The following is a 15,612-nucleotide window of genomic DNA, read 5'->3' on the forward strand; positions in this document are numbered from 1 at the left end:
AAAAAACACAAAGTCAGGTGACTAGACAAGTCACTGACTTATTACTCTTACCAATCCACTTTCCCACTCCAACTCCTAGCCACACGTTTACTTTTTCTTTTTCTTTTTTCCCTAATGCAAGTCTCCGCTCCCCACTTTGCTTACCATCAAGAGACCTTATTTTTCCAGTCTTCAGTGATTATGTCCTCCGCAGAATCCACATCTCCCTATCTGTTAGGAAGTTAGATCTATTCCACTTTGCATTTGTTTCAAATATTTCTTCACAGTTACAAGGAAAGTGAGTATATATTACTCTTTTTGATTCTAAAAAAAAAAAGGAAGTTAGATCTATTGTTTATCTCTGCAATACCTCATCAATTCCTCTCATTCCTCTCTTTCTCACTGAAGATCTATAGACTGTAGATACTATTCCAAGATGCTAATTTCAACGCCAAGCATGAATATTCAGTCATTTTCTATCTTTCAAGCATAGCCAATCTTAAGAAAAAAAATACTTTATTGCGAAAATCTGTCATCACCATTAGCAGATATGAGAAAAAAGAAGATTTTTACTGCAAAAAAAGCTCCATTGCGGATCTGTTTCAGCAATTTTGCAAAACCGGTTCAATCACACCGGTTTCCGGTTTTCCGATTGAACCAGACGGTTTTTGAATATTTCCGGTTTTTAAGTTTTTTTCGGTTATTTGTCATAACTGGACCGGATTATGGCCAATTTTCGGTTGAACCGGTCGGACCGGCCGGTTCGGTCCGGTTTTTAAAACTATGGTTTGAAATAGGAAATTGATTCCTCAATCAAAGAACAAATAACTATTTTTTCAAGGTTTTGTCAGATGAGATCAACAGTCGACATCTTCAGGCAAAATGACAACATGTTGGTACACAACAGTAATCAAGTGCATATCAGTAACATGGTACCAACAACACTAAAGCAGATAAGAATTCCTTGAAGGGACAGAGGAGAATAACAAGTAACAAAGGCACAAGTCAGTCAATAAAATGTGTACCTGAAAAAGAATAAGTGCTCTTAAACCTCGTTTTTTTATCTCCATAAGCATCAAGTCAAGAAGTTGTAGCTTGCCACTTGCATTTATTCCAACGTCTAAATACTCAACTGGTTGAAGGCCTGTAGTTAGTAACTCTTGGAGGGATGGATCCGCAACATAGGGATGATCAGAACACTGCCAAGAAATACAATTTAAGCGAAATTAAAAAAAACAACATTAAAAATCATTAAGGGCTATCATTCTTCTGACTAGACTGCAAACAAATACTGCATAACTCAGCTTCAGGGATATAGACAATATTTTCTCACTTCTTTCATTTAAAAGCATAGAGGAGCACCACTTCAGATTTAAAAATGCAAAGAACATTAGAAATATCAAACTCAGATTTATAAGGTTACAGATGAACAATTAAATAAAATTCATGATTGAAGAACTTTTCTGGAACCAACTTATGACAACAACTTTAAAATTCAAATTACCAATAGCAAAAGATAGAATCAAATTCTACCTTTAGAAAATCCCTATATTACATATTTTCACTGGATTTGATAGTAAAACAACAGTAATGATGCAGATCTATAGCCAGACCAATGCAATATTGACATATAATACAAAACTTGATGAGTTTGTGATATAATCTTGGAACTGTACAAAAAAAAAGAAACACCTAAATTGTTGGACTAAAAAGTTATAACAGAATAACATCTAGATCTCGTGCAACCACAGGATTAACGCAACAAGTTCAACAAGCCAACCTTCCGGGAAGTAATAAGAATATCACGGAGAGCCTCAACAGAGTCATTCTTTGAAAATGAGCGAAGTGCCATAGACTTCGAGAGTAGAGTAGCACAATACAGCTCAAGCTGCACATTAGTTAACTGTGCTGGTACCCAGTACTCTAGAAACCTAGAAGAGTCTGACATGCATCCATATGCAATATACTTTGACAACCTTTCCTTCAATTTATAGACATTTTCATTGGAACTAGCTATCGAAACATCATCAGTATTCAAATCACCCGGAGAGTCAAGCACAGAAAGCAACTTAAGATATTCATCTTTGCTATCCTGCAAAATCCAGTAGCAATGCATGAGCAAACCTATGAGATTATATGTGCATGAGTGTGCCTTATATCCACTAACAACAAAATACAAGAAACAAACCTTTAATTGACCATTGACAAGAAGAAGCCTCCTATCAGTATGCAACATCTTAATATGTTCAAAATGTGAAGAAATTACAGAACGTTGGCACTCATCAACTATTATTGCTTCCCAACGTATGCATTCTAACATATCGCGATCCTGCAGAACAAAGGAAGTCAAAAAGACATGCTCATGGATAGGTTTTTTTGATAAGTAAAAAATCGTGAAACAAACTGTTTAGTAGAGCCATTAATGATCTCTATGTAGTTTTTTTTTTTTTAGACAGTTACAATATGCTGCTAACCCCGCAGCTCAAACTCTTTGCCCCCTAGATCCCTAAGCACTTTGTGCATGGGAGGTGCCAATCAAGCTACATGGCTCTTGGCTGACATGCTCATGGTTAGAGAAAACCGAAAAACCTGAGGCTGTGGCATTTTTTCCCTTATGAATCAAGGAAAACTTATTATCCTGGTGACTTTCTAGAAAGTCACCAGCTACAACAACCTTGGATGTCCATTTATCAGAACAGGAAGGGTGTAAACACCATGCATATTTAAAATATAAATAAATAGAATCCATGAATCCATATTAACTTCTTTTTTATATGCATAAATATCCAGGTTCACATTAACTAATGGGAGAACTAATTCTATGGACAACTTGTCACTCCTGAAGTCCAGTACAATTTTTCAAAGCTATGCACTCAAGCAAGCTGTAAAGATTTACCGTCATTATAACTTCTGGTGAGGTTATAAGTACTTGAAACAATAGGCAACCACTATCCTCATAGAACTCTAGTGTCCTGATAAATTTCCGCATATCTTTGTTTCCATTGTAAACCACAACATAGAGAGATGGTGCCAAACGCAAGAACTCATGATCCCAAGAATATAGTGCTGCAGAAGTTGAGATGATGAGAAATGGCTGATGGGCATCAGGCTGCAAAGATAACATAAGCGCAATCACCTTCACAATGCGTTCCTGCCAAAACAGAATTATCAGAACCAACGCACATGAAAATTCATCTAAGAAATCATATATATATATGAAATCGAGACAAATTATTCAATGAAACAACAAATTTAGCATAGACAAATTTGTATTGCAAGGAACAGAAAAAAGACAGGCAGCGAGAGCTGAGTGACGCAGGACAAAACCAAAACTGATGCAACTCTGAAAATTAAAGAGCAGTTTTATCAGAAATTTTATTAATCAAGCATACCAACTTACCTGTAAAGTGTCTCTAGTGAAGTACATTAGTGTGCTTATATAGACTACTATAACTTAACCAAAATTCTAATTGACTTATGAAATCCAATTATTATTTTATAAAAATACAGTTAACTTTAAGAAATTTAATAGAATACTAATAATCTAATAATTAATATGACCTAAAATAAATCCAATAGACTACAGTAAAAAAAAATACAATTGACTTCTAAATTAAACAAAACTAAGTTAATACTTGCATCGCTAATGAGGCATAAGAAGTCCTTGTACCTCATAAAACTAAGCGCATTCTAATGCACAAAATTTTCAAGGCCTTCTAAAGGAACAGAACAGTTGCAAAACCACCCATCAACATTATCAAAAGAGTGCATAAGAAAACATTCATCACATGTGCAAGGAAGAATATGAACCATATGATGCTATCCAATATATATTATTCTAGCCAATATTCATGACATCATACATTATATTTATATATGTACTTAAATAAATTATATTCATCACAAGTTCCATCAGGTTGATATCATATCGGAATAACCCATACATTCAAATCAAATCCTGTGACTAACAGAAGAATCATATTTGGAAAATTATCAGGTCACCGGATCGCATACCTCTTAAAAAATCCAAAAGATCTGACCAAAATCAGATTTGGAGCAGTATTATTGATTAACTCACCTGATCATCAATAACAACTGCATTCTGGCATTTGTTCCAAAATTCACGTAGCTTGTTAACGTAGTCTAGATAATTATTGTCAAATCCAGGTGAACCTCCAGCTGTCATCTGCGACAATTTATCTGAGGAACTTCTTTCTCTTTGTGCCATCTGCAGGTAGTTGATTATAATCAACAAGAAAAGTTAGACAGATGGAAAGGACAAGAAACAAATAACATGAATAACAAGAAACATCAAAGGAATATATTCAAATTAATAAGTAAGAGGCAATTTCTAATTTGAAATTCTCATACATTTATATTGGGGTTTTTTATAAGTAGAAATCCCAATCCAGTAACTAAACAGGAGTTCTAGAGTCTATTAAATTTTTTTTTGATAGATAATCAGGAAAATTTTATAAAAGATAGAAAAAAGAGGAAGACAAGAAGTTCATGATGATGAACAGCAAGCAAAAAAAGGAACAGACAGCACAACAAACAGAGAGAAATCAGGAAACTAATCTAAGGGAGGAAAAAAACTCAAAGAGAGAAGAGCAATCGGTGAAACCCCAACACCGAGACCACTCAAAAAGACTACAATGGCATAAAAGCTTTAACTCATCTAACGTCTTCCCTTTGTCCTCAAAGGATCGACGATTTCGTTCCAACCACACAATCCACATTAAGCACCCCGGAACCAAGTTCCAAATGTCCGAGTTGTGTTAGAGTCTATTAAATGCTCCTTAAACTTGAAGGAATCAGCATTTGGTTGGTCCGAATTAGATTATTTTTTGTCACATATATGCTCCACTGTACTCAAACAAAATCAGACTTTGACCAATAAACTTTGACAATGAGAAATTGAGTATTTTTTATAAAAAAAATTATTGATAAGTTACACCCAATGGATCTTGAACCCACAACCTCACCCTCCACAAGGCACTTAAATGGGGAGGAGGTCCCAATTGAACTAGACCTCATTGGCAGTATTTTGGTTAGCCACTAGTTGCACAGTTTGATTATTTCCTTTCTTTATTTCTTCTACAGGTTGATATTTCTCCTCCTTGTCTTCCTCGGTTGACTCCACTTTCTCCTCCTACCACTAGTTTAGAGAATCTGCTACAAGCGTATCAGTGTTCACGACTGCCTCCCACTAAGACTACTGACTCCTTTTTTTTTTATAGGTAATAACAGCTTTATTGATAATAAAAGCACAATGAATTTACGATAGTAAACTCACTGCACTGAAAAGAATACAAACCAATCAAAAAGAGAGACTAACAGAATTAAGAAAATCAATCAAAGAATGACAATGCATAAACCCCCAAATCCGGGACCACTCAAACAATGTCCTAAGTAGCAAAGACTTCACACAATCTACAAGTCTCTTAATTTCCTCAAAAGTACGGGCATTGCATTCCTTCCAAATTAGCCACATAAGACATGCTGGAACCATATTCCACACTTTTGAAGTGTGACTCCCCAACCAGTTCCACCATGCAGTAAGAAGAGAAACAACATTCTTCGGCATCACCCACTGAACCTCAAACAAACGAAGGACTTCACTCCACAAGGTATAAGCTTCAGCACCTTCTCCTCCTGCCTCCGATACTGTTCCTTATTTTTATCTTCTTCTTTTTTTAAGTAATAAAAAATTTTATTGATAAAAAGTACTCTATGTTCACAATGATGGTTAAACCTTGTCTAGTGCTCAACCAGATCCTAATTCTCTTTGTATTGTCCAGCATAAAGGTAAACATAGTTGTATTTCTCATCCTATCTCCTAATTTGTATCATACACACACTTGTCTCCATCCTTTCATATTTTTTCTACTATTGTTTCTTCTATAGTTATCCTTAAGTCTATGCAAGAGACTCCTATTCCAAGCTGGAAAACAGATATGGAAGATGACAGAGGGAGTCTAAAAATGGTGCTTAGACTGCAAAAAGTACTATATGGCCTTAGGCAATCTCCCCGGCTTGGTTTGGTAATTCAGTTATCAGATTTTGGGGAGCATTGTTGCCAATTACTCAGTCTTATATTCTAAATCTAAGAGAAGGAAAATTTTATTGATAGTTTATGTTGATGGCATCCTTATTACTGATGATGAACATAGGGAATTGTTGAGTTAAAGGCAATTCTTGAAACCAATTTTTGGACCAAAGATATAGAAAGTTATGTTACTTGTTGGTTATTGAGGTAACACAACCTAAGGGATTAATTTTTCATAGAGTAAACATGTGTTGGATATGTTGGAAGAAACAAGTTTATTAGGTTCAAACCTAGTAGCAATCCCCCCAAAGATCCTAATTTTAAACTACACACAAATCAGAGTAAGTTGTTAACAAATCCTGAGAGATATCATCAATCGGTTGCTAAGTTAAACCATCTCACCATTACTCACCTAGATATATCCTTTGCAATTAGTCTTATGCTCTCCTAGATATATTCTTACAATTAGTGCTGAGTCAGTACTCAATAGGACCTCATCTTCCACTTTAAGAGGTTGTCCAAATTGTGAGATATCTTAAGGCTGATCTAGGACATGGATGTATAACTAGAGTCAATGGTCATTTATGTGTAGAAGTCTTTATAGTCTTAGACTAGGCAGGATCACCCTCCGATAGGAGATCTACTACACCATATTGCTCTTTCCTATTAGTGTTATGAGTCAGTACTCAATAGGACCTTGTCTTCCAATTTAAGAGGTTGCCCGAATTGTGATATGTCTTAAGGCTGATCTAGGACGTGGATGTATAAATAGAGTCAATGTTCATTTGTGTGTAGAAGTCTTTATAGTCTTAGACTAGGCAGGATCACCCTCAGACAGGAGATCTACTACAAGATATTGCTCTTTCCTTGGGGAAAACTTTATCACTTAGAAAAGTAAGAAGCGAATTATTACGTCCAGATCTAGTGGAGAGGCCAAGTGTAGAATTATGGCTCACACATAATGTGAACTTGTAAAATTAAGCATCTTGTAAAGGAATTAAGGTTTGGTGTGCAACTGCCTCTGATTATGTTCTGTGACAACCATGCAACAATCCACATTGTTTCCAATCCAGTATTTCACAAACGGAACAAACTTGAAGAGGTAGATCGCCTTCTTGTTTAAATAAAGTGGAGTGGTGTAACTTTTACTCCATGTGTTACCACAAGAATCCTAATTGCCAATGTGTTATCTAAACCATTGGGTAAGTCTCATTTGGATACGCTATGTAACAAGCTAGGGTTATATATATATACATTTTTTTTTTTTATAGGTAATCAAAGAAGTAATATTAATAATGAAAAATAGAACAGGATGTTCATGATGATGAACAGAAAGATACAAAGAAAGAAAAACTAAGGGAAGGAAAATCTAAGGGAAAACATAAACTCTGAAAGAGACGAAGAATCAGTAAAACCCCAACGAGACCACTCAAAAAGGCTACGCTGACATAACACCTTTAACTCATCCAATGTCTTCTCCATGTTCTCAAAGGAGCGACGATTCCGCTCCAGCCAAACAATCCACATTAAACACCCTGGAATCAAATTCCAAATATTCGAGTTATGCTTCCCTAACCACTGATGCCAACAAGATACCAACCCCGTCACTGATCTTGGCATAACCCAGTGAATACCAAAAGCCTGAAGCATAAGAGACCATAAGGTATGAGAAACAGTACAATGAAGAAGAAGGTGGTCAACCGACTCCCCATCACAACAACACATACAATACCGATTTGCCAAAGTTTAAAATTGAAGAAATATATTACGTGTTTGACTGTGCATGTGTTTGTCTGTGCATGTGTATATATAAAATTGAAGAAATAGTTTCCCAACTCATCCCGGTAAAGCAAAAGTTTAACTTTTGCAACTAATTCAATTTAAAAACCCTGCACATGAGCTATCAATACAAGTGTACGTTTATCTGTGTATCTCTCTTTGCATCTTTTTTTTTTTTTTGATAAGTAACGAAAATTTTATTAAGCAAAAAAAAACAGCCAACCCGAGCACATTGGGAACGTATTAAGGGGGCACAAATCAAGGACCAAGGTTACAACGATCAAGTAAAACAGGAAGGGAATAACAAGAACTATGACAAAAGACCACACTCCAATCGAGGAGAGTGTAAAAAAAAAAGACTTAATCTCTAACATAGAGTGTTCACATCTCTCAAAGCTTCAACATTTTTTTCACGTCAAATACACCATAACAAGCAATGAGGCACAAGTCTCCACAAATCTATGTTACGATATCGTCCAAACATACCCTGCCAAGACTCAAACAACCCAATAAACTTGTGAGGCACAACCCAGTGGATACCAAACAAACAGAGCACCAACGACCACAACTCACAAGCTATGGGGAAATGAAGAAGAAGATAATCCACTGACTCCTCACAATTCTTACACATATAGCACCAATCAAGAACTAGCACACGTCTTTTGCAAAAGTTATTTGTTGTTAGAATCTTACCTAAGGAAGCAGACCATGAGAAGAAAGCTACCCTTGGAGGAACCTTCAAATGCCATATCATTCTCCAACAGAAGGATAAGAGGGTAGGAGGGTAGAAAGAAAGATAGAATCCTCTAACCTTAAAACCTCTACTCCTAGCTGGCTTCCAACAAACCCGATCAGCTTCCAACCCCCGTACCGTCGAAGAGTAGACCATATCCATAAGTAGATCAAAGGATTCTTGTTCCCAATCTTGTGGAGGACGACGAAATTTAGCATCCCAATGAATCCTCCCACCAGATCAACACATAACCTCCGCTACTAAAGAATCCTTTGTCCTACTAATACAATAAAGTTCCGGAAGAGCCTCTTGGAGAGTACGATCTCCACACCACGCATGCTTCCAAAACTTCACTCTAGTATCATCCCCCACATCATACAGAAGGAGTTTAGAAAAATTCAGCCAACCACTTCTAATATATCTCCACAAGCTAACACCATAAGCACTGGTCACCTTTTTCGTGCACCAACCTCCCCAATCATACCCATATTTCACCTCAACAACCCTCCTCCATAGAGCATCGGTCTCCATGGCATACCTCCATAACCATTTCCCTAACAAGGCAGAATTAAAACTCCTCAATCGTCTAATACCTAACCCTCCAAGCTGCAGCGGCTTACAAACCTTCGCCCAATTGACTAAATGTAGTTTAGATTCACTATTAATACCACTCACAGAAAGTCTTGTTGTACTTTCTCCATACGATTTGCCACCTTCCTAGGTAAAGGCAGAAGGGAAAGAAAAAAGGTAAAGAGGAAAGAGTACTTTTAATAAGAGTTACTTTACCCCCTTTAGAGAAATGCAACCTCTTCCACCCTGCTAATCTCCTCCCCATCTTCTCCAAAATGGAATTCCAGATTGGCAACTCCTTAAATTTAGCACCTAACGGTAGGCCCAAATATTTCAATGGAAGAGAGGATTGCCTACAACCCAACATCCCAACGAGAACATCCATATCGTGCACCACACCAATAGGAACCAACTCAGATTTCCCCAAGTTAATCCTTAAGCATGAGACCTCCTCAAATCTAGCCAAAATTGCCCTCAAACTAGCTATTTGCGTAGGATCAACATCAAAAAATTAGGGTGTCATCAGCAAATAAAATGTGAGACACCATCATCGAGTTACCAGCCAAATAGCCGAATTACCTACAGAGAAGCTTGAGAACTGTCTAGTAGTAGCCGCCACATCCAACATACGACTCAAAGCCTCCATAACATTATCAAATAGCAACGGAGACAAGGGGTCCCCTTGCCAAATCCCCCTAGAGCTTCCAAAGAAATCAAAATGACTACCATTGAGCAAAATGGAGAATTTCACAGTTGAGATGCAACACATTATCCATTTTCTCCATTTCTCTGAAAACCCACAGCGTTGAAGCATATACATTAAAAAACCCTAACTCACATGGTCATACGCCTTCTCCACATCCAACTTACACAACACACCTAGAACACCTGTCTTCAATCTACTATCAATACATTCTGAAGCAATTAAAAAGGAATCCAAAAGCATTCTGAGAATTTGAAATAAGCCCATGAGCCACCCTTCGAAGCCGATTGGCCAACACCTTAGAAATAATCTTATAAATCCCACCAACTAAACTAATAGGCCGAAAATCCTTGATCTCCACATCCACTTTTTTGGGAATAAGAGCAAGGAAAAAAGCATTAAGACTCTTCTCAAACACAGCTTGAGTATGAAAGTTTTGAAACACTGCCATAATTTCAACCTTCAAAATACACCAACAAGACTGAAAGAACGCTGTGGAAAAGCCATCTAGGCCAAGAGCCTTATCACCCTTAAAATCACTAATCACCCCAAACACCTCATCCTCATCAAATGGCCTATCTAGCCAAAGGGCATCTTCCTCCAAGATACAAGAGAACTCCACATCATCTAGTAAAGGTCTATGAGCCACATTTTCAGTATATAGCTGCCTATAAAAATGAGAAATACCACCTCCTATAGCCTCCGGATCTGAAGACAATTCTGCATCCACCATAAGCCTATCAATGGAGTTAAATCTCCTATGAGAATTAGCTATACGATGAAAGAATTTGGTATTCATGTCTCCTCCTCTAATACAAAGGACTCTAAACTTCTGCCTCCAACAGATTTCCTCCATCAAAGTAACTTTTTCTAATTCGCCTCGAACTCTCTCCAATTCCAGCCTTTCCTCCTCCAATAAAACTCAACTTTCCTCAGTCATCTCTAAATCACTAAGATCTTTCCACAAATTTCTCACCCGATCTTCAACATTTCCAAAAACCTCCACATTCCATTTTTTTCAAATCAATTTTCAAGAGTTTCAATTTATTGGCCAAAACAAAACTCGGAGCTCCTAGGACATTATAAGATTCCCACCAAGATTGCACCCTCTCCACGAAACCCTCATCTTTAAGTCACATATTCTCAAATCAAAACGGCCTCCTACCTCTCTAAAAGGAACCACCCTCAAGGACAATCGGAAAGTGATTAGATAACAGCCTAGACAAGCGTCGTTGAGAGACAGAAGGAAACTTATCCTCCCAATCTGCAGAAAACAAAAATCTGTCCAGCCTAGCCTTCGAAGCAACTTCACAAGAATTTGACCAAGTGAAAGATCCCCCTTGTAGCGGAATATCAATAAGGCCTTGCTCAGAAATATAATTGGAAAACTCCCACATAGAAGCAGTAAAAGAGGTAGAATCAGAGCGCTCAGAAGGAAATCTTACCACATTAAAATCACCACCCACACACCATGGAACATTCCACCAACTACTCAAACCAAATAATTCCTCCCATAAGAACCTTCAGTCTCTCAAAGAATTAGGGCCATAAACGCCCAGACAAACTGATCAGACACGCTTGTAAATTTACAAGAAACCGAAAATCGCTCCACTACTTCCTCCACTTTATTCACAACCTGAGTATCCCACATTAGAAACACCCCTCCAAAAGCTCCACAAGAGCCTAGATAAGACCAATCAACATAATGACCACCCCACAAGCTGCGAATCACAGCTCTAGTTATCAACTCCATTTAGTTTCTTGAAGACAAATAACATCTGGCCCCATTTCCTAACCAGGTTTCGAACCCGAAGCCGTTTATCCCGATCATTCAACCCTCTAACATTCCAAGAAATAATCTTCATATTCATTGATGAACCACCACAGCCCGCTCCTTACTTGCATTTCTTGATTTAGTTGAACCAACCTCCAGATTCATAGAGGTCAATAAATTTTTCAACTCCCATTGACCTTTTTGCCCCAACTTGCCCTGCTTCAAATGATCATCTACTGCCTGAAGCTTTTTATTCTTTTTCCTGGCCTCTATAACTAACAACATCCCGTAATTTGCTCCTCAAAACCTTCCAAAGAAGTGCCCATTGATTTTCTAAAAGCCTTAATCCAATTGGTTACCCATTGTGATAAATGATTGCTATCAACCGTCTCCTGACACCCAACCCCCTTCTCAGAATTATACTCCAACTCCAAGGGAACTACTGTGGCCAAAGGTACCACAACTAAAGGCTTGCCACTCATCTCCCAAGTCATCTTCCTCTCATCAAATTCCCACATCTCCTCCTCTGACCCAATAACAATAGACAAAGAATCAACTAACCCATCACAATCCTCTGCCCAGCTACCCATCTGACCTTCATTGATAACAGAATCCTTACCTGTTACAGTCTCTACCTCTGTGGCTGAGCAATCCGACACACTCTCTGGAGATCGATATAGGGACAGAGGAAGCACTAATTGCCGATCATCACACAATTGTAGCATCCACTCTTTGGAGTTACCCGATGATCTATCCAAATCGCCTACCAATTCCCTAATAGTGGGACAAGAGTGAAGAACCCCCTTATAATCATCATACTCGTGTACCATCGCCCTTACCTCTAGACCCAAATACTCTTCATCCTCATCCTTCGTCACCGCCAGAGATGACGAATACACCACCAGATTTTCCATCAGGTCCCAAGACAATAGCACGATCGCCTCTACCGGCTCCAAAGAAGCACATATCAATGCTAAGGGTGTCGAACTCAGCTCGCAGGCAGCTTGGGCCACTTCCGCTATCAAGATCGGCGTGGTAGGTGACTGGGAAGCCAACTTGGACTCAGCTAATCGCAATACCCACTCCTACCTAGGACTTCCAATGCCGGTAAGGAAGATTTCGAGCCCAAAGTGACCATCGGAACCATCAAAACTTTAGTTGCATGCTGCGACGGAACGATACCTAACACTTGGCTGGGTTGGAACCTTTTGGGGACACGCCTCTAGTCTTTTAACAGAGTTTAGTTGCTGGGTTTTGGGCTTAGAGGCAGGCCCATTTTGTTTCACACCAATAGGCTTCCAAACAGCCAGAATGTGCTTTGGCCCAAAGTCTTTAGGCATTGAAGACAATTTGGGCTTCAGCCCATTGTCTTTAGGCAATACCGTCATAGTTGGCTTTGTCCCAGTAGGCTTAAAAGAGTTTGAATCCACCTCACCAACTTTAGAAGAAATTACGTCCCAATTGCCTTCCCACGCTCAACACACAAACAATTGTCCAACGTCAGCGTATCTTTGATAACACTACTCACAATACCACTACTAACACACGTAACATCTGCCCAAATTGAGCCATCACCTTCTCAGAAATTTCCGAGATTTTCTCCTTCCCTTTTTTTCCTACCCCACCACCTTTCTTCCATGGATTCTCCACCACCACCACCACCACCATGACTTCCTTGGAGGCACCTTTGTTGTAACCGAGGATGCCCTGACGAACAGGAGCTATCGTCTTTCTCATATGGATTCCAAAGCCTCTCCAACCACTCCCCAGCTTCTTCTCTAGAATTACTATGGATCCTTTGCGTTTGCCTCTAAATAATTCAAATAGCATCAGGAAAGAACCATGTGCATTGGACCCCAGTTGCATAATGAAGACTTTATCACCCTCCCTCACTGTTCTTGCAAACTGACCTGGAGATTGCTTAGAAATCAATTCCTCAACGTGAATCAAGATTCTCATAGCACTCTCCTTCCCCATACAAACAGAGCGTAAAGAATTTTGGCCTCTTTCATAAATACGTAACAAGTAGAAAGTTCCCCCCTCCTCAACAACAAACTCAAAAGTTTTTGATTCAATGAAAACAAACATAGAGCCCCCCATACTTCCTTCTATTTAACTAGATTTAAGACCAAAACTTTCCCAAACCTAATCATGGGCATATGATACACCACCCATTCAACAATATAGACTTCATACTATTTTTTGGGGGGTTGGAAATTTTGCAACAAAGAAGAAAATACAAGTATCAAAGCAACCATACAGAAAATGAAGATGCATTCCTCTCTTTGCATCTGATAGTCTTAGATTTGCAATGTTATACCATGTAGATAATGAAAATTAATATCCCACCCCCACCCCCACAAAAAAAAAGTTGACTAACACATGTATGCCTCATTTACTTAGTAATTTCCAAAGAATCTTATATAAATTAATAAATCAAGCAATTATTTTGGTGGGATTCTCCCTTTCCTCTCCCCTATTACTTGATAAGTATATATAAATTCATGGAATAACAAACAAGTCATAGCTAGAGTACATAGGGTGTGTACTAAAACACCCACTAATATTACAATTGGAAGTGTAAAGAATCCCAAAACTCCAGCAAAGATGGAATTTTTTTTATTGGTGAATGTGCACCACACAAAAAAAAAAGTCCCATGAATTATCATTCTCAAAAACAACAAGTTGAGCATGTCAATAGGAAGCTCAACCCCATCAAAAGTCTTTCTTCTTGTCTCATGCCATGTACTCCACACAAGACAACGTCTGTACATTCTCAAAAACAAAAGATTGAGCATGTCTTTGGATACGGATCAGACAGCTGGTGGGGTTTTGATGATGTGGGATAGGAGGGCTTTAGAAAAGTTGGAGGTAATGGTAGGGCAATTTTCCGTATCAATCCGGTGGAAGGGTATGGGGGATGGTTTTATTTGGGCATGTTCTGGGGTTTATGGCCCGAATGATAATAACGTGCGGGGGCAGATGTGGGATGAGCTGATTGGTATTCAGCAACTTTGGGAAGTTCCATGGTGTTATATAGGGGATTTCAACATTGTTCGCTTCCCAAGTGAACGGTTGGGGGGATCCCGCCTTACCCCGGCTATGGAGAATTTTTCTGAGTTCATTGAGGAGCTTAATTTGATAGATTTGCCGTTGGAAGGAGGGAGTTACACATGGTCTAGTAGTTCGGATCCGCCCTCAATGTCTAGGATAGACAGGGCTTTGGTTTCTCATGACTGGGAGGATCATTATCCAAATGTGATCCAGCGGGTTTTACCTCGTCCTATTTCAGACCATTTCCCCATTCTAGTGGAGGCAGGAGGGATTTTAAGGGGGAAAAGTCCTTTCAGGTTCGAAAACATGTGGTTAAAGACGGATGGGTTTAAAGATAAAGTTCATTCTTGGTGGAATCGAAACTCCTTCTCAGGTACTCCTAGTTTTGCACTTGCCAAGAAGCTGAAGGCTCTGAAAGAAGATATTATTCAGTGGAATCGTAATGAGTTTGGAAATGTAGTCCGTAAAAAAAAAGAACTGTTGGAGGCTTTGAAATTATTGGATGCTAAGGAAGGGGCGAATGGCCTTTCTGAAGTGGAGATAGGTGAGAGGGTTGTGTTAAGATCTCAAATACAGAACCTTCTCTCTTTGGAAGAAGTTTCGTGGAGACAAAAATCGAGGATGCTTTGCATTAAGAAAGGAGATAACAATACCAAATTCTTCCACAAGATGCCCAATTCTCAAAAAAGGTATAATCATATTAGTATGTTGGAGGTGAATGGGGTTATTTATGAGGATGAATTTGACATGGCATACCAAACTGTAAAGTTTTACAAAAACTTGTACAAGGAGACGAAGGAGTGGAGGCCTTTTGTGGAAGGCTTGGAATTTGATCAGATAGAGGGGTTGGAGAGGGACTGGCTTGAACGGAGGTTTGAAAATGAGGAGGTTCTTAGAGTTGTCAAAGAGTTGGAAGGAGATGAAGCTCCAGGCCCTGATGGTTTCTCTATGGCCTTCTACCACCACTGTTG

General features: G+C 38.6%; 1 protein-coding gene across 2 annotated transcripts in view; it reads right to left on the reverse strand.

The window, feature by feature from the left end:
* The window catches only part of LOC142605556 (uncharacterized), a 49,162-nt gene that overhangs the window by 18,070 nt on the left and 15,480 nt on the right, over positions 1-15,612 (reverse strand). For both annotated transcript variants that reach the window (XM_075776964.1, XM_075776963.1), the window contains exons 9-13: positions 4,058-4,207; positions 2,876-3,130; positions 2,168-2,308; positions 1,760-2,071; positions 1,005-1,178 (exon numbers count right to left, since the gene is read on the reverse strand). In XM_075776964.1, the coding sequence (XP_075633079.1) occupies positions 1,005-1,178; positions 1,760-2,071; positions 2,168-2,308; positions 2,876-3,130; positions 4,058-4,207 (1,032 nt within the window). The remainder of the gene's footprint in view (positions 1-1,004; positions 1,179-1,759; positions 2,072-2,167; positions 2,309-2,875; positions 3,131-4,057; positions 4,208-15,612) is intronic.

Source organism: Castanea sativa, chromosome 8 (genome assembly GCF_040712315.1).
Source record: "Castanea sativa cultivar Marrone di Chiusa Pesio chromosome 8, ASM4071231v1".
NCBI classification, from domain to species: Eukaryota; Viridiplantae; Streptophyta; class Magnoliopsida; order Fagales; family Fagaceae; genus Castanea; species Castanea sativa.